Source organism: Microchirus variegatus (assembly GCF_963457635.1).
Source record: "Microchirus variegatus genome assembly, chromosome: 1".
Taxonomy (NCBI): Eukaryota; Metazoa; Chordata; class Actinopteri; order Pleuronectiformes; family Soleidae; genus Microchirus; species Microchirus variegatus.
The window spans coordinates 40,912,995-40,938,604 of record NC_139802.1 but is presented as its reverse complement, the minus strand read 5'-3'; the positions used below and the strand labels follow the sequence as shown (position 1 = coordinate 40,938,604).

The window sequence follows — 25,610 nt, the reverse complement described above, 5'->3', positions numbered from 1 at the left end:
AATTAGTATTTCGTGCACATGTTTTACCTATTTCGTGGGGACAACTCAATTTTATTGTCATGTCTGGGGCTCCATATGATACAGTATTATAAGTGATGAATTACATCTAAGCTCCAGTTACAGATTCATCATCTATGTAATCAACTAAACATTGATGGTAATCGACACTTGAGATGTCATTACATGTGATATCAGCAACGTTATATTATTTATAAGTAATGCGACAGCGACCTCGTCTGTCTGTTATTCGTGTCATGCGCAACACAAAGTGCAAACTCACACCACCATGGAAGCAGCCAGTGGCGACTACTGTGGTCAAGTCAGAAAAGGCGAGATTAGAACGGAACAGCAGGAGTGGAGATCTTTTTTTCCTCCTTCAAAATAAGAGACCCCTGATTTAATTGATAAAGAGTATTTTAAATTGAATCCTGAAATCTGGTGGTACAACTTTTTAGTAAGTAAGATCGATCTCTCTCTCGAAGTCAGTATTGTCTCAAATGGTGTGTGAATTGATCTTGTGGACTTGTGTTTACCAAAGGTGTTTACCTTTCAAAATAAATGAATACATACTATGTCAGTGATAAATAAGGCCCATTGTTGACAAGTTACACAGAAATGGCTTGGTGGTATATTTCTCATATGGAGGACGAGACCTGACATGTCAATAAATAAATATATACAGGAATAAATAAATAAAAACATAAATAAATACAGAAATGTAGAAATAAATATAAATCATTTATTTATGCATTATTTATATATGTATTTATTGATATGTCAGGTCTCGTCCTCCATATTCTCAGTCTAAGTTGTTTAATTGTGAAAGGTGTCGCCGGAAGTGCGTTGTTTTATTTTGGAGTAGTCGAAGCTGAAGTGGCGCAGTGAGGACAGGACAGCGATGGGACTCGGACGATGTTTACTCGGAATAAATCAAAGTGAAACTTGTACCGCAGCGTCAGTCACAGACGGGCGGCAGTTGTTGTGTTTGTGCGGCGTCACCGTGTGTTTGTACGACGTTTAATTTCGAAAGTACACAGCTGCGGGGGTAACTTAGCGGCACTGTTCGGTCCGGCGGAAGGAAGTTTGCGGTTCGAGGGGAAACCGAGCAGGGCCGTGACACCCTGACATGGAGGAGTCCGGCTCGGCGCTGGAGAAGAATGTGGCTGACCTCACGGTGATGGACGTGTACGACATCGCGGCGGTGGTGGGTCAGGAGTTCGAGCGGATCATAGACCAGTATGGCTGCGAGGCTCTGTCCAGGCTCATGCCCAAAGTGGTGCGGGTGCTGGAGATCCTCGAGGTGATGGTGAGCCGCAACAGCATCAGCCCGGACACCGAGGAGCTGCGGCTGGAGCTGGACAAGCTGCGGCTGGAGAGGATGGACCGGATGGAGAAAGAGAAGAAGCACAGGAAGGTGAGAGTTTCGGCAACTTAAGGGGAACTTGATGCGCAGTGCGACTGTTTGTACACATTGTCTGTTTTTTGTGACACTTCTTGATGTGAAAACATTTTAGATGTGTTAGGTAAGACATTAAAATACAAATAATACAACTCATTTACATTTCTTTTACCAAACATCTCTTCCTAAGGCAATGTTTCCCAACCCTGGTCCTCAGGGAACACTGTCCTGCCATGTCATGTTTTAGATGTTACCCTGCTCCAAAAACACAAACGCAAAACACAAAAACGCAAATCACAAAAACGTAAATCACAAAAACACAAATCACAAAAACACAAATCACAAAAACACACTCGCAAATAACAAACGCAAAACACAAACGCAAATCACAAAAACGCAAATAACAGAAACGCAAATAACAAACGCAAAACAAAAACGCAAATCACACAAACGCAAATCACACAAACGCAAATCACATAAACACAAATAAAGAAACGCAAAAATAAAGAAACGCAAATCACAAAAACGCAAATCACAAAAACACAAATCACAAAAACACAAATCACAAAAACGCAAATCTCAAAACACAAACTTAGTTAATGTTTTTGTTTTCTGCTTTTGTGTTTGTGTTTTATGTTTGTGTTTTGTGATTTGTATTTATGTTTTTGCGTTTTTGTGATTTTGCGTTTTTTGTTTTGCGTATGTAATTTGCGTTTGTGTTTTTGCTTTTTGGGTTTTATGTTTTGCACCTCAGGGCCACCATAAGTATCTCCTCCTGACATGCGGCACAGAAGCCGTGTAATGGAATGGTTGCAGACATGGAAATGATCGAGTGAAGGAGCTGCAGCAATGAATCTGCCCACTACTATCACTGCCACTACCACTGCTGCTGTTTATAAAAGTTCATGTCAGCTCCTCGTGGCGATGACACACAGTGTGAACACAGTCACACATTAACTATGTCTCATGACTGTGACACGACTGTGGACCATGTTTCCTCTCAGACTGAGCATCATTTTTATTTCTAGGTCCAGAGTTCTTTTTATATAATAGATAGAAAATACTGCAGCTGAACTTCCTCATTATTATCTCTGATACAGAAATGACTGAGACAAATTATATGCGTCAAACCACGTAGGTTTGAATTAAATTACTAAAATAATTATTCTCACAGTTGTTTTTCACAAATAAGTTAATATTGATGATTAGTACAGTGATTGATTTGTCCACATTTCAAGCAGTATTATTAGTCCAATATTCTTCTAACTCTAGTGCATGAGAGCTAGTGAAAGTAATGCTGCATGTTGAGCTAAGAGGAGCAGCTAACATGGTGCATTCAAAGTCCCTGGTAAATATCACCGCTTGTGCAGAATATACAGCGTTTGAGTATTATTCCACACATACTGAGCTTAGATGAGCAGCTTCAAGTTGCAAGAGAATGTAAACACATGCAGTCCACAAGAACTTCCTGCTGCTGCTGCCACCTTGTGGTAACAGACGCGCTGATCAGCCAGTAAAAACACTTTTTTTCCCCTTTTTTTTTACATTACCTAAAGTGGCCAACAAAACCAGTAGAGGAGCTGCTTTTAGCTTCTTTGAACATAAAAATGTGGAACACCTTGTGCAGCTATTTCAGACATGCAAGCTCTGTTGATACATAAAAAAACCTTTGATCATTATCCAGTCAAGCATTTAAGTTACACTGGGTTTTTACTTACGCAGCAAACACGTGTTCAAGTTCACCACTGATATAATATACTGTATATATATATGTGTGTATGTGTGTGTAGGAGCTGGAGCTGGTGGAGGATGTGTGGAGAGGAGAAGCTCAGGATCTGCTCTCGCAGATCGCTCAGCTGCAGGACGAGAACAAAACCCTGCTCACCAACATGTCCATCAAAGACCCCATGAGTGAGGAGGACCTGCAGAGGCATGAGGGTGAGAGGACGTCTGCACAGAACACACTCACACAAAGAAGGCTTTCTGTCTGTGTCTGACTGTGTGAGTCAGTCTCACTCGTTTCACACAGAGGCTGCACAGTTTCTCTGATGCACTGTGGAGAGAACGCTCTCAGTGTATGAGTGCACCTGCTCCACTCACTCGGCGTCATTGCGTTTACATAAAACATGACTTTTCTACACAGAAGAATACGTCAACAACTCCAAAACTATGGAAGAAATCAGCCTTGTACATTCTTTGGACTGACAAGGAGATTAATTTTATGATCTGTCGGTTAAGTTAATAGAATAGGAAGACTCAGAATGGCGCCTGTCAGGCTAACTATTCAATAACATTGAATAAATCGATTCCCCCACTAGTGCTAGGACACTTCAACTGAATTATGTTGTCGCCTCTTCTCGCTGTGGCGTTCAGGTATGTCAGAGAGAGAGCGGCAGGTGATGAAGAAGCTCAAAGAGGTGGTGGACAAGCAGAGAGACGAGATCAGAGCCAAGGACCGCGAGCTCACGCTGAAAAACGAGGACATCGAAGCGGTAAGGCGACAGAAAGGGGCTTCGCTGGTTTTGTTTTTTAAAAAGCCCTCTGTCAATTCACAAAAAACTAACTAAATATTCTCCTTGTCCGCCCGTCTCTGCAGCTCCAGCAGCAGCAGTCTCGCCTCATGAAGATCAACCATGACCTGCGTCACAAGATCTCCGTGGTGGAGGCTCAGGGGAAAGCGCTCATCGAACAGAAGGTGGAACTGGAAGCCGGCGCTCAGGCACAGGGCCAGGAAGTGGGCGCCCTGCGGCAGGAAGTGGTGCGCTTAAGGGAGCGACTTCAAGGGGAACAGCCCAGCCAGAATTCTGAGGAGCCCTCACCTCTGCCACCCTCACCTGCAAAGGTAACGCGGTACACACTAAAAATAATCTGACATGTAATGATGGAATTAGTTTAGATTAGATTTATTCTAGTCATTATTGTCATATTTAGGGACTTTCATGATGAAGAAACCCCAACACATTTAATCTAAGGATTCAACAGGTATTCGACCGTTGGGAATACAATATATTATTGGCTTTATTGGAGATGTCTATCTTTACTAAAACCTCTGTCATTTTACTCTGCTTCACTTCAGCAGCATCAGACTTTGCACAGCTCATGTCCACATGTTGTTACCTTTTTAAGCTCCTACTGCATATTTTAAAGGTGATATTTGCTTTAAAATGCAATTTTTTTAGGCGAGAGGGGAAAAAAAATCCTTCATTTACGCTGGGTTTAGTGCTGGGCGCTCGGTTAACGCTCGACGCGTTTCCATGACGACTGACCAGAAAAAGACGCGTGTGACGTCATGTTTACGTGTTGCGACACCGGAGTCCGGGCACTGTTTACCAGTTAACTCCGTTAGCTGCATTAGCTCATTTAGCGCCGGTTAGCGCGCCTACAGTCGAACTGGAGCGCTGTGTTTATTAAACGAAAAGAGCAGTGCTACAAATAACCAGCGTACCTGTGTACTGTGTATGTGTGCCTCTGTTTTTAAAGTTTAGCGTTACATCACAACACAGGTCTTTTTTTCCAGTCAGTGGTCATGGAAACACGTCATGCTTTAACGTGCGCTAACGTTGACGCTGTTAACCGCCGTTAACGCGCCCAGCACAAGCTGGGTTCCATGTGCATTTCGAGTCAGTTAGATGAAACACGCACAGTCTCTGAGGCCCCGTGAACAGGTGATAAACTGTCTTTTATCCCACCAGCATGGTAAAGGTGCTGCCGTGGTAACAGCGGCGGCAGCGGGCCGGTCGCACACACCTGACCTCTCAGAGGTGACGTCTGGTGGGGTCGACCTCGCCCAGCCGCTGCCTCTGCCTGGTTCCCTCAGCCCAGAGGGACACGAGGAAGAGGACGAGGATGAGGAGGCTGAGGATGAGGATGAGGCAGCGTTGCTTTGGGTAATGCAGAAGTGGGTTGGCGTGATTGTCCTGATGAGTCTAACAAAGACAAACCTGCACGGCCGCCACAAGAAGAGCGTCACTGTAGATGGGAGCAAATATAGAAGCTAGTGGACTAACATGTGTCTTACCCATGAGGAGTGCATGGGTGTTTGTTTGTGTGTGAGCTAACGCTGAGTGTCGGTGGATTTTTGTCGCTCTCCGGCCAACTGGGTGACACGTTGTGGATGAACGCACCGATGAGCTCTTCTAAATATAGATGAGTGTGGAAGCTCGGTCTCTGACGGTACTGTTTTTCCTGTCACATGGTTTAATCCTGAAACACACACAACAAGAATGGAGATTTAAAGTCCTGAAACTGGTTTACCCTTGATCATTCAATGATGCATTATGGAGTCTAATGAACAAAATCAAATAAACACGGTCGTGTTTTATATGTATGATATCGATGTGTTTTGGACATCACGTTCAGCCAATTTTCTTTTTTTCACCTCTATCTGGTAAAATATAAATGTAATAATAACAAAAATACACAAAATGGCTTGACTTAAATAAACATTTTGGAAATAACACTGAGGCTCTGTCATTCCTACACCCAGTCTTTCTGGGTTAGAAAGGACAGATAGATTTAAGGCCCTGGTATACATCTGCGAGCATTGTGCATCGCACATCGCGGATGCTGGTATATGGTATCGTACGTCAGGGTCCTGTAGTATCTGACTTCGCCACCGGGTGGCGGTACAACGGGTTTGGACAACGGGAATAGGACGCACTCCTACCAAAGAAGAAGAAAACGATGCTACTACTCCCTCGGACACATCTGGTTTGAGCGGATTAATCAGCGTCGTCGGGGTGTCAGGCGGTTCGAGGGTTGCCAGGTTGAGGCTCGGATGACTGTCCTTAGCGAATACTTCTTTTATTTTTTATCTTTTATTAATTAGCGACTACCTCTAAAAAAAAAAAAAAAACCCCCAAAAGAACAAAAAAGTATGCTAATCTTAAAGGCGCCATATGTAAGAATGTGGCCAAAAATGGTTACTACACTCAAATTCAAAATACCAAGGTCGTTTAGGTTTTGTTTTCTCCGCCATTGTAGCTCAGACTTAACTGGCAACCCGTGGTTGCTCGGCAGCTGAGACTCTACTGACGGCAGTAGGTGGTGCCACATGCCAAAACATGATTTGCAGGGTTAGGGTTAGAGTTGCATTATTACGTAATAAGTTATGGAGTTGAAATGCATTTGCATTTATCAAGTATTTGAGAACAGAAGTATTTAATGTCAGCCTGATTCATTAAATGATAATCGTCCAATGTTGATTATATAATAATGCCAAAAATCTACTTCTGTTTTTGACTAATTGTGTTTTCAGTTGCACATGGAAATATAAGAATCTTGGTGTGTTTTGTTTTGCTCGGTGCATGAGTGTCTTGAGTGAGCTGCATGGTGTTTGTGAAAAATAAATCCAAAAGGTTTCAGGTTAAGTTTAGAGGCTGAAGTGAAGGAGTGACTTAACACATTTATTGGAACAAGACTGCAAGTCTGACTTAGAGTTCAACGTTTGCCACCAGGAGGCGATGTGCGATGAGGACATGCCTGCTGTGTTCCAATATTTTACAAAGGTATCCTCGCTTCCTTCCTTTCCTCCCGTCCTTCCCTTCCTCGGGCTTCGATTTCTCTGGTGTGACGCACCTTCCTCTTTCTCTTTGCAGGAGGCGCTGTGTGAGGAGGAGGCAGGAGGTCTGGACCTGAAGGACCCGTGTCGACCGCGGTTCACGCTGCAGGAGCTGAGGGATGTCCTCCATGAGAGGAATGAGCTCAAGGCCAAAGTCTTCCTGCTGCAGGAGGAGCTGGCTTACTATAAAAGGTAAAGTAGACGTTAGGAGGCAGAAGACACAGGTGACATATTATGCAAAATCAATTTTTTAATCATTTAAACCCTTATATTCAGTCGGAAAAGTGTGAAAAAAGATGACTCATGTTTTTGTGGTCCTCCTCAGTCTAAGTACAGGAGATAAAACACGCGATGTTGACTTCCGCGCTCACTGGGACGTCACAATGCGCTAAATTCCTGGAATTGTTCTCTCGCGGAGCTCCGTTTTGTCCGTAGAACACGCGAGAGAGTCCTGGCGAGGGCAGCGGTATCCGAAAACCGGAAGACTGCAAAAAGTTCTATTCTTGGCTCCACAGTGCAGCACAGAGTTCTACACAAACTTCCAGCCTCAGAGGATTTATCTGTGTTTATGTTATATATGAGCCTGCAAATGATCACTTTTTCCAAATGCTAACTGCTGTTAGCTCCCAGTAGCATCTGTGACTGATGCCATTAAAGGTGCCATATGTAGGAATGTGGCCAAAAACGGTTACTACACTCAAATTCAAAATACCTTTTAGGTTTCATTTTCTGACGTAACTGGCAACCCCTTGTTGCTCGGCAGCTGAGACTCTACTGACTGCAATGATTGGTAGACGGCGGTAGGTGGCGCCACATGCCAAAACGTGATTTCAAAACATAAACATGATTTGCAGTCTGCAAAATATTTTTTTTAATGCAAATATTTTGTCTGTACTGTTGTTGTTGGTGAGTTCAGTTTGTTATATGAACATTATTCCTGAGTCTCTGTGACATATTAGGAGGATTTTATGGCCAGTTGCTTTAGATTTATTACATAATGCACCTTTAAGTTTCGTTTTTTAAGGTGGACATTTAAGGTGGACCTAAAGAGATACTACTAAACGGAGTGTTCTGAACAGGGCTGTTTTGACAGGGTGATTGAACTGCTGTGGTGCTTCATCCTTATGGTATTTTGACCAAAGCATGTCACAGACATGTTCATTAGGACACCAGGGAACTAGGTTAACTTGGAGAAACAGGGTATAATATGCCCCTTTTAATATTGGTTCATATGAACAAATATCTCATTCCGATGACGGTGGTGATGTTTGTGATGCTCTGTCTCTGCAGTGACGAGACGGAGGACGAGAGTGTCACTCCCTCGCCTGAACCGAGGACCCGCTCCCAGTCGTCTGCCCAACCAGAGTCGGGGATCAAACGCCTGTATGTGTCACTCACTCTCTCGAATGGTAGCTTTGCATGAATAGAGTAAAGGTGAATGCTGACTCATTTTCAGCGTTCATTGAGGAAACATTTTTCTCTCAGCCTCTGTTCTCTGTGCATGTTTAATGCTGAGCGCATGATACACAACACATTCAGCTAATAAGCTGCAAAGTGAACCTGTGTGTGTTATGTCTCTGTTTACACTCTTGCATGACGTCTTCTCTTGTTTCCATTCTTGTTTGGGAGCCTTACATGAAGTCAAACGGAGGTTTAAAGGTTGACATGGTGCTTGTCTCCTCCCCCTTCTCTGTGTATTGTCTTCCCATCTGTTTGTATGTATGTGTGTGTGTGTGTTCTTGTGTGTGTGTGTGTGTAACAGGATCTTCACAGCCATTATGCCAATGGTGGCGGCTGGTTTGATCCCAGATGACCCCACTTTACAGCCAATCAGACGTCTCTCATCGCTTGTATGACTTTATACTTTACGCTTTTGCTTCAGAGTCTGTCGCTTGTCTCCGCTAACTGCATGCGCTGCCTGCCCTTTAGCCCCTTTTCCATCAAGTGGTACAGTTCAGTTCAACCCTTTGCATTACCGTAATTGCACAACGGTTTGTGCCGTCGCATAAATTCCGACGGTTTCTCAAAGCTGAGAAGTCGCACGCCAAAGCCAACGTGTGGTTATTACGGTAATTTCACTTGCGCCGTTGCAGGAAGTCTTTGTCATCAGAAAGGAATCTTAAATTGTGAATACACTATTTTAACTAGTGCCGGGCGCACTAACGCGATAGCGGCGGTTAACGGCGTCAACGTTAGCGCACGGCGCGTTTCCATGACGACTGACCGGAAAAAAGAGGCACGTGACGTCATGTTTACGCGACTCCGGATTGTTGTAAAGTAACGCTAGTACACAGGTACGCTGGTTATTTGTAGCGCTGCTCTTTTCGTTTAATAAACAGACCGCTCCGGTTCAACTGTGGGTGCGCTAACGGCGCTAAAAGGAGCTAACGGAGCTAACTGGTAAACGGTGCCTTGACTCCGGTGTCGCGGCATGTAAACGCGACTTCACACGTGTCAGTCGTCATGGAAGCACGTCATGCATTAACGTGCGTTAACGCATGGCGCGTTTATGGTTAAAATAAGCAACAACAAAAAAAGGACATTTTGAGGCTTTGTTGTGAAAGGGTTAATTCAGTATGTCACACTTTTGTGTTTTCACTGTGAAAATGTTGTGAAGGCTATCAAAATGACAGATCCGCTCCGATGTGCAGTGGCCAGACACACTTTGGTAGGTTAATTTGTCGTCATGGAAACGTACGTTACTTGCGATGCTAGGGGAAAACCTCTAGCCTGCAGACTAGAGGTGGAAGACTTTCTGAATCTCACGACTGGTTTGATTGGATTGATTGATTGTCAGATCACGTTGAGCTGAACTGCACTGTATCACCTGGAGCCCTCCTCTCTCCCCTTCCTTCATTCTGATTGGCTGATTGTGGGGTTGTCTTGTTGTCGTCCTCCTCCACCTGGACGACGACTGTGGATCATAAACATCAGCCAGTCAGAATTAATATATCGTAGTCACTGACCTCAGTAATCACCACCTGTTCACCTCTGTACCTGCACCTTCAACTGACAAAAATAATCCTGTGGAATTTAGTGCTTTAGCTGATCGAGCCGTTTGTCATTTACAAAAGACAAAAGATTTTAAAGCTGTAGTATGTAATTCTTAGAAATAATCTGAGTTTACGCAGACTCGGATAAACATGGTCAATGAGTTCTCACGATGCTGATTAAGACTTTTAAGCTTCACGTCTGGTGACTTTCTTCGAAAATGTTTCATTATCTGCAGACGGAGGCGACAGAAACGTCGCGCTAATAAAGCGAGACGAACCGCAAACGCAGAAAAAAAAAGACACACGAAAAGTATCAGAAGTGAATTCTCCTGCTCATTCAGCAGTTTGAACTCTGCACGGCTGCTGTATACACACAAACGCTCCCTCAGTCAAGTCTGATAGTATTGCTTGACAGATGTGTTCAGTTACACCAGCTTTACTGGTCGCTACTTTTACTACTCTGACCTATACAATTTTTGTTGTGTTTTTCATCAAAAGAGTTGCAAAAAGAAGAGAAAATATAAACAAGACATTGACAAGATTAGAAATAATGACTTTTATTCCAAATAATCATTTTGCCGTTTCGTCAAAGAACCAGCAAAACTTTTTTCAGCTGTGCTAACATCATTGCACAAGGGTTTTCTAATCATCCAATAGCCTTTTAACGCGATTAGCAAACACATTGTACCGTTAGAACACTGGAAATGGGCCTCTATACACCTATGTACATATTCCATTAAAAACCAGACGTTTGCAGCTAGAATAGTCGTTTACCACATTAACAATGTATAGAGTGTATTTCTGATTCATTTAATGTTATTATTCATTACTGACGATTTTCTGGGGTGATTAATTTCTGCCAACCAAAAACGTGTCAAAGTACTTACTCTCAACACTGCTTCACATAATCTTTATTATCCACTAAAGACTTGACCTCTCTGTCTTCTCTCAACTCTCCCGTCGCAGGTTTAGCTTCTTCTCGCGCGACAAACAGCGGACGTCGCAGCAGCGCGGCGTGCAGTTCGACGACAGCTTCGGCTCATGGGCGAGGAAGGAGGACGTGTACACGGAACAAGCCCAGGAGGCGCTGCAGCACATGTAGAAACTCGACGACAACAACAACAACAACAACAACAAACTCTTAACACACTCCCCGATCATCTTTCTAGAGCCTCCACCGTGACTCACAGCTGCAGCTGAAACACCGTGAGAGGAGACGAGCGACTGCAAGAAAGGGTGAAAAACTCATTTTTAATCAAATGTTCGTTTAAACGCTGTCGAGCCCAGTTCATGATTAATGAAGACTTTAAAAAATGGCAGAATATATTTTATTGCCTGGAGGTTTTTAGAGAAAACATACGAGTAGACAGAGGAGAGGAGAACGTCAACTCAAGTTGAGGAAAAACAGAGAGCGGGAACGTCGTTGTTAATTGTGGTTAAGATGCGGGACACAAAAGTGTGCAATAAATATTGTGTCTTAATACACTACTTTGAGTACACTCTTAGAAATAAGGGTTCCAAAAGTGTCCTTCTACAAGGGCTGAGGTTCTACCTGGAACCATTTGCTTCTTGAAAAAGGTTTTTCAAGGGTTCTTGGTAACACTAATGGTTCCAGTAAGAACCATTTTGATCCAGAGAACCCTTTAAAACCCCTTTCCTGAATAAAGGGGTTTAAAAGGGTTCTTGGAGCCAAAAAAGGGTATTCATATGAGGACAAGCCGAAGAACCTTATATGGTTCTACTTAGCACTTTAATTTCTAAGAGTGTAGAAAATGGGGTTGACATTTAAAGGGATTCACTTTTCTTTTTTTTTTATCCCAGTCCCAATGGGAATCAAAGGCAAAGCTGCAGATAAAAGATGAGATTATTGTTTATATTATATTTCCCCCCTCACTCTTAAGATTATAGAAGATTATTTTTCAAAATAAGAGCAACACTTGTGTCCCATTAAAGCTGCTGTCAATGAAATGTGTAGATCAATATTGGTGCTGACAGTAAAGGCCCTGGTATACGTTCAAAGAGCACTTTGGGTGTGTCTACACTCTTAGAAATAAAAGTGCTAAGTAGAACCATATGAGGTTCTTCGGCTTGTCCTTATAGGAGAAGCCTTTTTGGCTCCAGGTAGAACCTTTTTTATAAAGGTTCCACCTGGAACCCTTTTGGAGGGTTCCACCAAGAACCCTTTTAAAACCCTTTATTCAGGAAAGGGGTTTTAAAGGGTTCTCTGGATCAAAATGGTTCTTACTGGAACCATTAGTGTTACCAAGAACCCTTGAAAAACCCTTTCTTTGGGAAAAGGGTTTTTCAGAAGCAAATGGTTCCAGGTAGAACCTCAGCCCTTGTAGAAGAACCCTTTTGGAACCCTTATTTCTAAGAGTATAGACGGCGCATTCTCAACAAGTAATAAAAATCAAGAATAAAAGAAGTAGTCGCTAAGGACAGTCATCCGAACCTTTCCGCTGATTAATCCGCTCAAACCGGCATCGTTCTCTTCTTCTTCGGTAGGAGTGCGTCCTATTCCCGGCGTCCAGACTTGTACCGCCACCCGATGGCGAGGTCAGATACTGCAGGACCCTGACGCGCGACTATACCAGGGTCCGCGATGTGTTCGACACACAACGCGCGCAGACGTATACCAGGGCCTTCTATAATCTATCCCAGAAAGAAAGGAAGTTGGAGAGAAGATCGCTGATCGCAGCTTTAATTGTTCCGCCATGTCTAGAAACCTTATTAGTGAAAGGTCTGTCACCAGCATTCAGTTTAACCGATGCCAGCTCCACAAATTTTATTCATACGGTGCCTTGCAATAAAATGAATCAAGCAATGCAACATACGGTAACTATGGAAGCCCATTCTGCCATTTAAAAAAAAAAAAAACATAGCTTAATTGTGATTGTTTTTTAAATGATTTTGTCTAAATTTGGACATTTTAAGTTTGACAGTTTGTCAAATGTATGACCTTTCTTTTTTGTAGTTTCATAGTATGTTCATCATTCATTATTTTATCTTATTTAATTATTATTGTGTAACAATGTTGACTAACGCACTAATGCACTGTTTGGTCCGTAAAATCTGTGTTTCTTAAACCTGGAAATGATGATGTTTTCAAATGTCTTGGTTTTTGTCCACAAACCCAAATTGTATCCGTTTTAAATGATTTCTGCGGAGCAAAGAAACCAGAACATATATTCACATTTAAGAACTTTTTGAATCTAAAGTCAAAACAATGACAACACATGAAGCTAAAGTGGGAAACCTTTTCGAAAAAAAAATGTGACTTTAATGCTAATAAGATGAGAAGTAATTATAGGTTGTACTTGAAAAAAAGTGTATTAAAGCAGTGTTTCCCAACCCTGGTGCTCAGAGAACACTGCCCTGCCATGTTTTAGATGTTGCTCCAAAAACACCTGATTCACATGAAACATTCAATTTTTGAAAAAAAAAATGACGCAAGTTGAAACATTCAATTTTTTAATGTTTTTTTTTTTGTTTTTTTTTTTTACAAAGGTTGAAACATTAATTAAAAAAAATTGATAAAAGTTGAAACAATCAATTTTTTTTTTTTTTTTTTTTACAAAAGTTGAAACATTAATTTTAAAAAAGAGACAAAAGTTGAAACATTAAAAGAAAAATTGAAAATTTAAATAGAATTTTTTTTTTAGAATTTTTTTTTTTTAATTGACAAAAGTTGAACCTTGAACAAACTTTTTTTCTTTTTTTAAACACAAACGTTTCTTTTTAGGCTTCTGCAGAGTTGACGATTTATTTGAATCAGGTGTTTTTGGAGCAGGGCAACATCTAAAACATGGCAGGGCAGTGTTCCCTGAGGACCGGGGTTGAGAAACACTGTATTAAAGGTACAGTGTGTAAAACATCTTGCAGCTGAATATTCCTCAATTCACTTAGCATTACACGGAATAGGTATTAGGGCCACAGAGTAATTTTTAGTTTTATGAAGTAGTCAGAAAGAGGGTGTGGCTCAGGTGTAGGAGCAGGTAAATAACAACAACTACAGCAGTATTATAATTTTCTTTATTTCTACAAATACATTTAAAAATGAGTTTAATAAGAATTTCTCTATATAACTTAACTGTCATATTATGAAACTGACACATTTAAATGAAAACAGTAATAGTATGTTTACTGTAATTCTTTGATTTGGTGGCATTTTAACTGTTTTTAAAATTACCTCATAAATCTTAACTTAGTAACTGACATTTCTTTTTTTACATGTTTTGGTCTTAGCACAATATTTCTTTCTATTATATCTTCAGTTTCTGACATTAATGGGCTTCCATACTGTCAGTGTGTGTGTATGTTTGACTCAAAAATAACCATGACATTAGCACAAAATGTTCATCCTGTGAGAAGCAATAATGTCCCTGCTCCTCGTGCACATTGTGTCTGTGAAGCAGAATTTTACCTTTGTATTATAGAGTTGTATTTATTTTAAGAAGACTTTTTGAGAGGCTCCAGTCGTCTGATGTAGAACTGGTTAAAAGAGACAAAGCTGAAGTTGGAGTTACGCGTTTTTTAAAACTGCTAATCAGTGGTCGGTGCTTGTGCATTCGTAGCTCGCATTCACACTAAACCCAGGTGTGTGTTTTTTTATGAAAAAAAAAAAATACTAGTGGCACTTTGTCTTCATCTATGGAAGAGTATTAGTGCCATATGTGGAATTTTTTTTTAAAGAAAGAATAAAACGGCATGAATTCTGACTTTTAAAAAAATCTCAGAATAGATGCTGTATTATTTATTTATTTATTATTATATTATATTATATTATATCATATTATATTATTATATTATATTATTTTACATGTGGCCCTAATACACTTCCATATTCATTTACAAGGGGGGGGGTGATATGAGTGGGTTTTTTTTAGGGTCCACTATGGTCATGATTTTAGCAAATAGACACAGGAAATAAGTCTACACAAGTCTAATAGGCACTACATTATCTAAATTATTTTTATTTTATTTTTTATGGTTATGGTGAAGCTATTGAACGTGGGCAATTCATTTGTCGACGGTCCCTGAGTGCTGCGTCACAGCCAGCCGTTCATAGCAAGGTTAAAAATCCACCACTTTTGTCTCAACGGTTAACCCATAATGTTTATTTCTTACTGTGTGACAATTGAATTGTCAATAGAGTTGTTTTTAAAAAAAAAACAAAAAAAAACACAACGTGTGATAAATGCCTGGCTCCACAGACGTCGCCTCTCGCGCTCCGTAATCATCAAAGGGAACTGAAGAATTTCAATTCATGTAAATATTTAAAGGGAAATTTGGTCAAAACAAGGCGACATTTGTTTTCCATACAGTATATGATGCCAGGTTTATTGAAGTCAGTGTTGATCACATCGCTCGTGTGTTTCCTTGCGGTCTTCTACCGACCCAATTCAAATGTGTATTTAAATATGATAAGATGTGATGAATTGATCAGTGCTTTATTAAATAAACTGGCTTTTGTTGAAATGTTTCCTCTTCAACATGTTTGTTTTCTTATTTATCTGCCGTCATTTATCGTTTTATGTGATGATGACGGGTTATTGGTGTCTCTTTCTTCAGAAATAACCAGAAAATAGAGGAAATATATACATTCGTATCACAAAATAAACATTATCAGAACAAAATGGCTTGCGAAGGTATATATAATATATATAAAAAAATTTGATATGATATAATATGGATAATTCTGGGCGTGATAGGTGTTTCCAATGACATTAATTAGAGTTCCATTACATTCAGATGGACATATAAGATGGAATTTTGACATTTTTATCATGTACAAGCTATTTATTTTATATAATGGCTATAGATCAGTACGTTTGGAAAATCTCACTGACGAATTAAAACCGCGATAATGCTCCTCCCACTGCATACATCACTCTGTGGGTGTGTCTTATCCCTCTATCACTGATTGAGGCTCGTTTCCACCTTGTCACGCGACATAAACCACACACCACGTCCGCATGGATGAGACCGACCTCTGCTCCTGTAAGTTGCACTCATCGTTTATTTTGATGCTTATGAAAAAGTGGTTATACGAGTAATTAAATATAATATGTGTCTAAAGCAGAGTCTGCCCTGGTTACTAGCTGGGTTTATCACAGCTGTGACAGTAATTCTTAAGATGCTGGAAAAGTCAACAAAAATGTTGTCGTAATCCCAAATTTTATAATTAACAAGATGGCCGACGTCGCGTTTGGGTCAATTTCGCGTTCATAGACACGTTCAGGGGCGGGGTCTCGTGTCACCTATGAATTTTCACGCCGATTGGTCAATGTATGCAAATTTCTAGCGCACTTCGTGTTTCGTGGCGAGCCTTTGGAAATCGCCCAAATTCCAATGGCTGCCGTGGCCACGCCCCTTTTGAATCGGCCAAAGTTCCAAGGACGGCAAGTTGGACGCTAAATCCAAGATGGCCGACTTCCGGTTGAGTTGAGGTCATGGTGTCAAGACGATTTTTTTGTTCGTCTTGGACCGGACAATGTTCTCACCGAATTTCGCGAAATTCGGCGCGACTACATTTCGGCCCGCTCCATAGGCGTTTGACCTATGGGGGCTCCAGTGAGCCATTTTGCGTTGGTTTTTCACAATTCCATTATTTTATCCAATTTTTTTCGCTTGTGTTTTGCTGGGTGTCTCAACAAACAAATGTTCATTATAGCAATAGCCACCAGGGGGCAATACCACTAGTTGCAAAAAAACCCAACTCAATTTCAATGGAAGTCTATGGGGAAATTTTCCTGAGGTTCAGGTTCAGCTCTAAATTCTATCTAAATTCCCTCTAAAATAGATGATCAAATATGGGACATATGATTGATATGAACACGAGAACAAACCACTCATGCCTGTTCATTTGCATAATACATCTTTATTCATTGATGCCTAAACCCCAGCATTAAGATTTATTCAACGCTACAACAGCAAAGATCTATTTATTACATCCTAAAATGGCCAACAGGTCAGTTTGGCCTCCCAGTTATTATTGCATTAGTTCTACGTTAAGAAAAATGTCACGTTTGTTAAAGAAAGGCTCGTACGAAAACATTTCACACGTATTCACGCGATGCTACGGTTGGAGGTGACAGAGGAAGTGTTGAGATGAAAGGTCAGAATCGGTGTTTCCGACATCACAATAACATGAAAAGAATACTTCAAATTCAATAGCCGTCTGAAGATTTGTGAGTCGTCGTCGCCATTTCGTGTCCGATCGTTCGTTTGGTCGCGTTAGCATAGATTTGAAACGAACGCTGCTACAAAATAAACAGAAATTTCGAAATGATTGCGTCACCCACTCTCTGTAAGAAAGCACTTCACTATCTTAAAGTCTCAGAATCACACCCCAAAATAATCACAACAACAATAATAATAAATCACATTGTCATCCTGCAAGAAAAAGTGAAGATTCACATCATGTGTTCACTAAGGGAAGGCAGAAAATAAAATCAAAAAGTGATGTGGAATATTATACAGGTTTTTACAAAACAAACCCCATGAAAAGACCACTATTAGCAATGATTTGAGTCTGTGTTTATGTGTGTAATAAAACTCCATTGCTGCCCTATAACCTCAAATACTAAATACACCACCACATGTGAATTCACCCAGTTTGTCACCATTTTCCTTATATATTCAGAGTAGCAAGACTATTCAAGGTAGAATACTGTTAATAACACTAAGATTCTGTATTATTACTGTCAATTAATTAGGTCATTAGTTGATGGACATTTTTTTCCCTATTTCATTGATATCAATGATTTTTTCAAGCAAAAAATGTTCAGTGATTTTTGGAAAAATGAAATAAATCAAGTAAAACCCTTTTAAAGAAAGTATGAGAGAGCTATTGGATACACCTGGCTACATACAGATAAACAAAGGTGAAAAGGCTACTAAATACAAAGTATAAAAAGTGACCTGTTGGCAGTTCAGCTGTTAAATAAAAGGAAATTACAAATAAAATAAATACATTATTTAAATGAAATATCTGCGTGAACAGAATGAAAACATTGATTACGCAGCAAAGAGAGGGGAGTGGAACAGTTTATCGCACACATGGCTACGTACATGTGCCACGTATTAGATAGATGTACTTTGTGTTATTCAAGAGTCACATGTGGTTTAGCTTTGGCCCGTTACTTTTCACAGGAATAATATGACATTATTATGCTTTGTTGTGGAGAATTGAGTGAGAAAAATATGAAATACGTTACAACCACCAGGAAACAAGTAAGCTAGCTTAGCATAAAGACTGGAAAAGGCGGGATAAAATGTTAGCCTAGCTCTGTCCACAGTTAGCAACATTTAGTGATTTCACTTTAGCCGATTTGGGAGGTGTTTTCTGACAATAAAAGAAAACAAAAATGTGAGAGTTTTGACCTTGCGCTCACATATTAACACCTATGCCTATGTTAAGCCTTTTCTGACTGGAAACTGAAGTTTAATGTGGAGAATTAAATGAGAAAAAATATGAAACAACCAGGAAACAAGTAAGCTAGCTTAGCATTAAGACTGGAAAAGCAGGATAAAATTGTTAGCCTAGCTCTTCAAATGTGTTATCTTATGACTTTGCTGTTTAAAATCCTCTGTCAACATTTACAAAAGCAGACCAGCAAACACCATGTGTTCACACTAGCTAAAAACACTGTTTCTTTCTATGGGATTTGGTGCAGGACTTGAGGCCTGTACATATTCCACAAGAAGAGAGTATGCACAGGCCCCTAAGGGTGACTGACAAACGTCAATAACCAGCTGTAAAATTTTGTCCAGCAATGAGATAAAGCAGAAGGGAAGGTGTTGATTTTATTATTGTTAAGTGGCTAAAAGTGGCTGTTGTTCCCTCGGTCACTGCTGGAAGCCATTTTGTCAGCAGACGCAATGTCAATACCACTGCAACCACAACAATAACACTGAGGAGTTCAACTCTGAAGCTTAGAAAATGACACTGTACTGTGGCTGCAACAACACTCCCAGGTTATTTTCAATTTTTAAAGTTAAAAAAAATAGTTAATTCATCAGACCTGCAGGTGAGCATATTTTTTCCTATTCAATTTATCTGGTCATAGCAATTTAGGTTAAGTTTACATCACATTGGTTATTCGTTCTGTGTTTAGCCAAAAGGGACAACACGCAAGCTTGTATTGTTCATCTGCTCTTTAGCTTCTCATTTCCCAACTCGGCCACAAACACGACAGGAAGGTTGTGCGTTTCTGTAAATTATTCTCCGAAAAATAAATTCAAACTGAACTGAACCGTCACACCTCTCTTCAACTCGGCCCTCACAAGAAAATAAATATATTTACACAGCACAGTCATACAGAGACTGTGACCAACTGAAAAATCTGTATACAAGTGAATTTAAAAACATTAGCACACGGACTGGATAGTCGGTATAAGCTGCAGAAATTCACTGTATCGTTAATTCATAATAACAAACTGTCATAAACATTTGCCTTTAAGGAAATCATAAAAACTACCTGCACTTGACATAATTCAAATATGTATGGTGTGTTGAGTCTTCTGGGCCACCATGAATATGCAGCTTAAATATAAAATATATTTTAAAAAAATACTACATGCTTAAGACAAATGGTGCTTTTCCGCGACCCAACTCCGGCACGACGCAACACTTTTTTGCTTTTCCATAAGCGATAGTACCTACTACTCATTTTTAGTACCTGCTCTGGCGAAGTTTCAAGCTAGCTGAGTCTATGCTATATGCGCCGTCGACAGACTGGCATTGAAACAAACCAAACAATGCCGAAATGTAGACCAGTTTAAAAGAATTAAAATCCTGAAGACATGCGTTAATCTTGAACATTTAGCAAGGAAATGTCTAAAATCGCAACATTTGATCAGAGGAGTCTGGTGTATTTAGCGACAGCACTGCCGAAATCCGCTAGCATGAGCGTTGAGCCGTCAGACGTCTGTGCTCCGGTCATGCAGGAAGTACTGAACTATTAACTGAATTAAAATTAATGCTTTACAAGTCACTAGTTTGTGTGTGTCGCGTATAAAATGGTGTCACTGCAGTTTCATGCAGCCGTGCTGTGATGACTTCGCCCACGTTTAATGGAAAACTAGCCAAACTGCATGGTTGAGCCGTACCGTGCCGGTACTTTATAGTGATAAAAGTGTCATAAAAAGGCATGAAATCATTCCTGTGTTAAGTCCCTTGAACAATTATTTCACACTTTTAAAAAAATTGTAATACTCTAACCCTGTGACAAATAGTGTTAGTACCAAAACTGCCTCTTGAATATCAGGAGTGTGATAAACTGTTACACTCTCACTAAACGGTAATGGTCGACCCGGGTGAGTTTAATGGCTGGAATTAAATCCTACTCTGACAAAAGTGTGTTTTAAAAAAAAAAAAGAGGGGGGGGGGGTTGTAATTCGCATTATATCCAAAGTCTCTCTCTGGGGCCATGAATAGAAGTATTGCTAATTATCTAACCATGAATTAAGAAAAAAGCAGTATAAAAAAGCAGAGCCTTGATGACCACCTACACGCTGGAGAAGCATTGGTCTATAGGAATTACAAAAATGTACAAAATAAATGTGCTGCAAAACAACTATAACGCTTCATGTACATGTATAAATAAAAGTAGAGATGTCACCTGCCCTCAGTCCAAACATGATCAGTACGCCATCAAACCCCCACTTCCATTAACAGCTACTAAACCCATCCAGCTCCTTTCAAAATGGAAGAAAAGGGGGTACACGTTCTGTTTCGAAGGCATTTTGTACACTAGCAGGATGAGAAACACAAAAGTTACTGAATGTTTCCCTGTTTGTTTGTTTGTTTGTTTGTTATTGAGGTCCCCTCAGTCAGTACTTGAGCCACGGGTGAGCTGCGATGGAGGCTTTGCTGCGGTCTCCGTAGTCGTACAGCAGCTCCTCGCCCTTGTCGATGTCTCGAGAGGCGACGAGGATGAGGTGAGGAACGCTGTTGATGTCGTGGAGTTTGGTTTGGCAGTTTCCGATTTTACTGTGGTTTATTAGCCGACCCATTCGACCTGACTCTTTTGTGGCATCCACGCTGTCGAGAAACAAAAAAACCCACACAAGGTTAGGTACAGCAGGACACTCAATTTTTTATGAAATGTGGCATTGTTGATATAGTGATTTGGATCATGTACAATCAGCTCTAAAAGACAGAAATTGTCTTCTCTTCTTCCCTGACCCTCTTTTTGGAGTCCCTGCTCGAAAATGACATGCCCAAACTAAATAGAGTAAATCTCTGCAGTTACAAGTTCTATGTGGTTTATCTTGGTATCAAAATAAAGATAACACTTTTGATTCACTGTAGATGTCACTGTGTGAGAGTAAATGCACATGGAACACAGCATACATGAAGGATTTTTTTCTCTCACCTAAAAAATATTGCATTTTAAAGTAAACACCACCTTTAAAATGTGCAGTAGGAGCTTAAAAAACGCATGGAGGTCATGTAACAACATGTGGACTTGAGCTGTGCAAAGTCGGATGCTTCTGAAGTGAAGCAGAGTAAAATGATAGAGGTTTTAGTGAAGAGATGTCTCGGTGTTCTCTCGTTTGGCACAGTTTGGCACCATCGGTGCCATTTGAGATATCTTAGATACCAAATGATTAAAACCCATTTAATTTTATTTACAGGTCACTATTGGTCTAAAAAGTAAGCTGTAAATCCTTTATAAACTAAGATATTGTCAACTAAATCTACTAAATGTCCACACTTATATATTGTGGTAATGATAAAATAAAATTTAAAAAAAGTAGTGTTTTATCATACCAGTAAGTTTTGCAGAGGTACTGGAAGTAGTACATGTAGCAGCCTGTGGAAGGGTTTTGAGCATATTCAGCCTCCCTCTTTTTGGCATCAGTGATCTCCAGCAGGTCTCCGTAGTATTCCACCACATACTCGCCTTTCTGGAAACACCGTGTGGCAAACACTGCTCTCCCCTTTCCTTCTATATGCTGCACCTTTAAAAAAAAAACAAAAAAAAAAACATGCATCGCTCTTGTGCCTGTCGCTTTAAATAATAATGTAAAAGGGGACATTGAGGTTGCAACAGTCAGGATGACGACCGATTGCTATACCTGCATCACTGATAGTTTCTTGAATAGAACTCTGAAAGCAGAAAGAGCAGAGTACAGTACCTCCATTCCTTCCTCTATTCCGTTTGTGATCAGGTCGTCTATCTGCTTCTTTTCTTCGCACTGTGAACATGAAATGATATTACAGGAAAAAACTAGCTCACAGTTTCTGTCTCTACGTCTCACCTACTTGCACACACTTCAGGGTAATAACGCATTATTATATCCCTGGTAAACTTCACTTCACAAAGCATCTATAGGGCAGGGTTCACACACACTTCTACCGATTCATTTCACAACATTTTACCCAACTTCCAATTAACTCAATTTAAGCAAAGGTTGGCCTCTACAGTGACCATCGGGCCTGTAAATGAGGCTCTTACTTTGTGCTCAGCCTATCGCAGGCTTTGTAGCAAAGATGTAACATCTATCTATCTATCATCTATAAAGCAAGTTGTGTCTGTGTGTGTCATGCTGTTATACTGAAACAACGAAGTCGGTGTCCATTCACCAATGCGCAAGCACTTATTTATTTTTGCATTAGCATGCTACTACTTTGCAGCCAACTTGGCGAACCCGTTTCCAAAGATAAGCTAGCGAGGCTACGATTAGAATTAGCGTAGGGCTAACGTAATACAAACCACTGTGCAACCTCATCAAGCAAAACACAAATTTTTCGATTAGCATTGGCGTAGCTAGCTGTCGTGACTGTTAGCCATGCCAGTGTTTGTATTATGTTAGCCTTTTATGTTCCTTATCATGCAACAACAGGAAATACATTCAGGCCAATACAATAACAGCTTTTCCAATGCGTGCAAAAGGCTGTGACAAATAACCAAACAAGTTCCTTCTTACCTTTAGAGCCGTTTCACTTTTCCTTGAGCTTCGTCTGATTGGATAATAATCAGTAACTTTTCGGTTTTGGGAATTCTTCCCAGCTGCACTTTAGTGGAAAAAGAGAACACAACAAAGTCTGTCAACAACAACTTTTAAACACTAATGTGGTTTCTTTATGTGCCATCATGGCAATAAACAAATTGACTGTATGTAGTCAGGTAATCCAACTAATCTACCAGACCCAGTTTGATAAGGGATTATTTTTGTCTTTGGTTCTCCTGTATGTTTGTGTTTTACGGTGAGAGCTTCAGCAGCAGATGTGTAGTCGCGATCCATCAGTGGCAAATGCACTCAATAAAAAGTTAGCTAACAACAAGTAGGACTGAATAATAAACTTTACTTCCTTACGCTGATGTTATTATAGGGGTTTTCCCTGGAAGTTAAAGAGCAGACAGTAAAGTGGATGACACCAGCAAAATCAAATGGTCCATTATCTTAGGATTGAATAGAAATATGGGTTTAAATGGAGATGGAAACATTTTGCCACTACACAAGTGCACTACTTGACAAAATGTATTACGTTAGTCTCATCATATTTTGGTATATTTTTCTGCAGAAATGCTAGTGTCAGGGTCATGAGATTGTGACACAAAATTGCACAAGTCATGGGAACCTGCGTACATTCTTTGAGCCGTTTTCTTTCCCTCAACCTTGGGCCGCATTTTTCTCCTCTGGTGGCGGTGAAGAGTGCTGCTGTTGCCGGTGAGGAGGAGGCTGTGACAGCGGCCGTTGCTGAGTGGCAGGGAGGGCTCGGTCGGTGAACGTAGGCAGGTCTGAGGGCAGTAGAGCTGCGGAGGTGACGGCTGTTGTTCATCTGACCAGCAGGGCGAACACGGGCTCTTTGAGTCTTTTGGCGTAGTGGTGGTAGTGGTATTTGTTCTGCGACCTGGCAAGGATGAGAAATTGGCTAAATGCTAATAAAGAATATAGCGATATAAGACGTGGCATGAATTCACACTGGAAACCACTCTCTTTTGAGCTGGAGATCGGCCAGAGCAAACAAACGTACCTTCTCCCTGCCTCTGGGCATCATTTTGCTGCGAGACGACTGGAGGGCACCTCCCTTCCTGTGTCAGCTTGATCGTCACTTCATCCTGACCTGGTTGTGTGGATTTGTTGTGGTTTAAGATAGTGACTGAATTGCATACAATATCCTGTGAAACGCAGAGAGAAGAAAATTATTATATATCGCTTTTATGCAAAAAAAAAAATTACACTAAAACGGCAACTGACTCCTTTCTATTGCCAGTGGAAGAGTTTGTTTTTCTGTTTTTGGACCTGAACAAGCTTACAGCATTTGTGGTGTTTGTTGTGAAATACAAGCATTAGCTGGGTTACAAAGTGTTTACAATGCGTTAAGTTGTACGGGTTTTGAGCTTGAATGGGCACCTAAAGATACATAGCACAGTTTTAAAGCTGGGGTACGCAACATACTCTTGAAATCTATTCTAATCATCAACGATTCTGAATCGATTCATAAACTTTCAAACGATTTTTGAGAGAAAAAAAACAACTTACATTTCTATTTTGAAAAACCACACAAAACACCAGTTTGTGTTATTTGTACAGTTTATTTTTGTAACTTCTGGGAGAAAAAGGCAGCTAGCCTAAGACAGTAATTTTTTGTACAGTAAGTAAGTTTTTATTTGTTTTGAATGAATAAATGTTAACTTTTGTTTTAAGTTTGCCTTTATGTGATTACATTATCTTATACAAACTGCATTGTTTTGATGCCATAATTTGCCTTAACACACTATGCATTGTATCCATTTTTGAATCGAGAATCATATGAATCGAGAATCGTGACCCCAAGAATCGGAATCAACAATCGACACCCAAAGATTCACATCCCTACTATTTTAACAAATTTTTAAGACCAATTAATCACTCGCGGGGCCGCATAAAATAATGTGGCGGGCCACATCTGGCCCCCGGGCCTCGAGTTTGTTGTGCGTAAAACATTCGTGACGATGAAGACAAAACACAACACGTACTCATCTCCTGTATTTTCCATGAGTGGTGGTGGGAGGGGCTGTGACGAGGGTTCACGCTGCCTCCACACCCACTCTCCCGTCAGTCCATTTAAAACCAAGTCACAGGACACAGGCCCTTACTTAACTCTTCTTTTTATTAGCCGAATTAAAGAACACACTTACAAATGCTTATAAACCACAACCCGTCCATCAGAGACAAACCTGAGCAACTGTTTGCTCCATGTAATGTCAGAAAACAACGTGTTTGTGTTGTTAGTTGCTCAGCAGAGAAGCATATGAAACCCTCATTACTGGCTAATGTTAGCAAAGCACTACTCAATGAAGCTCATTTGTGGCCACTTTATACTTAAAACACTTTATACGTGTGGAAATTGTAATGTTATTTTCTGCTCCGTACCCCCAGCAAACCGACACTCCGCTCTCACTGTGGAGTAAAGTGTATTTCTTTGGAGCTACTTAGCCGATGTTTGACAGGGAGGTGATGCCCTAACAAGCAGGCAAACTTACCCCGTTCATGACTTGTTTTCGTCGCTCCTCACTGGGCTCCGGTGGCTCGTTTACGGGGGAAATAGTCAATGAAAATTCAGTCTATTCCGAGGTGAGGCTCGTCCTGCTACACGGCAGTGTTGTTGTCCAAACCTGCTGGACTTTTTTTTCGAGCTAATGGTGTCAAAAAACCTCCA

At 40.6% G+C, this 25,610-nt stretch overlaps 2 protein-coding genes across 5 annotated transcripts; one reads left to right on the top strand and one right to left on the bottom strand.

Moving 5' to 3' along the window:
• Positions 1-905: 905 nt before the first annotated feature.
• On the top strand, positions 906-11,442 carry rilpl1 (Rab interacting lysosomal protein-like 1; the record flags this gene model as incomplete). 4 transcript variants are annotated; one of them, XM_083887990.1, is made up of 10 exons in its annotated part: positions 906-1,414; positions 3,190-3,337; positions 3,773-3,891; positions 3,996-4,241; positions 5,092-5,286; positions 6,856-6,906; positions 6,997-7,151; positions 8,250-8,342; positions 8,722-8,809; positions 10,919-11,001. In XM_083887990.1, the coding sequence occupies exons 1-10, from the start codon at positions 1,127-1,129 to the stop codon at positions 10,922-10,924; spliced, it is 1,389 nt and encodes a 462-aa protein (XP_083744116.1). In that variant the 5' UTR covers positions 906-1,126. The 4 variants fall into 4 exon arrangements, with proteins under 4 accessions (XP_083744116.1, XP_083744115.1, XP_083744117.1 ...); XM_083887989.1 differs by lacking the exon at positions 8,722-8,809 and having other exon boundaries at positions 10,919-11,442; XM_083887991.1 differs by lacking the exons at positions 5,092-5,286; positions 6,856-6,906; positions 8,722-8,809 and having other exon boundaries at positions 10,919-11,442.
• A 9,346-nt stretch (positions 11,443-20,788) lies between these two features.
• kmt5aa (lysine methyltransferase 5Aa) lies at positions 20,789-25,443 on the bottom strand (the record flags this gene model as incomplete). The annotated part of the gene is made up of 7 exons (XM_083906859.1): positions 20,789-20,999; positions 21,732-21,922; positions 22,100-22,159; positions 22,892-22,979; positions 23,555-23,819; positions 23,943-24,087; positions 25,435-25,443. 7 exons carry the CDS (start codon positions 25,441-25,443, stop codon positions 20,789-20,791), a joined length of 969 nt encoding a protein of 322 aa, XP_083762985.1.
• Positions 25,444-25,610: the final 167 nt, after the last annotated feature.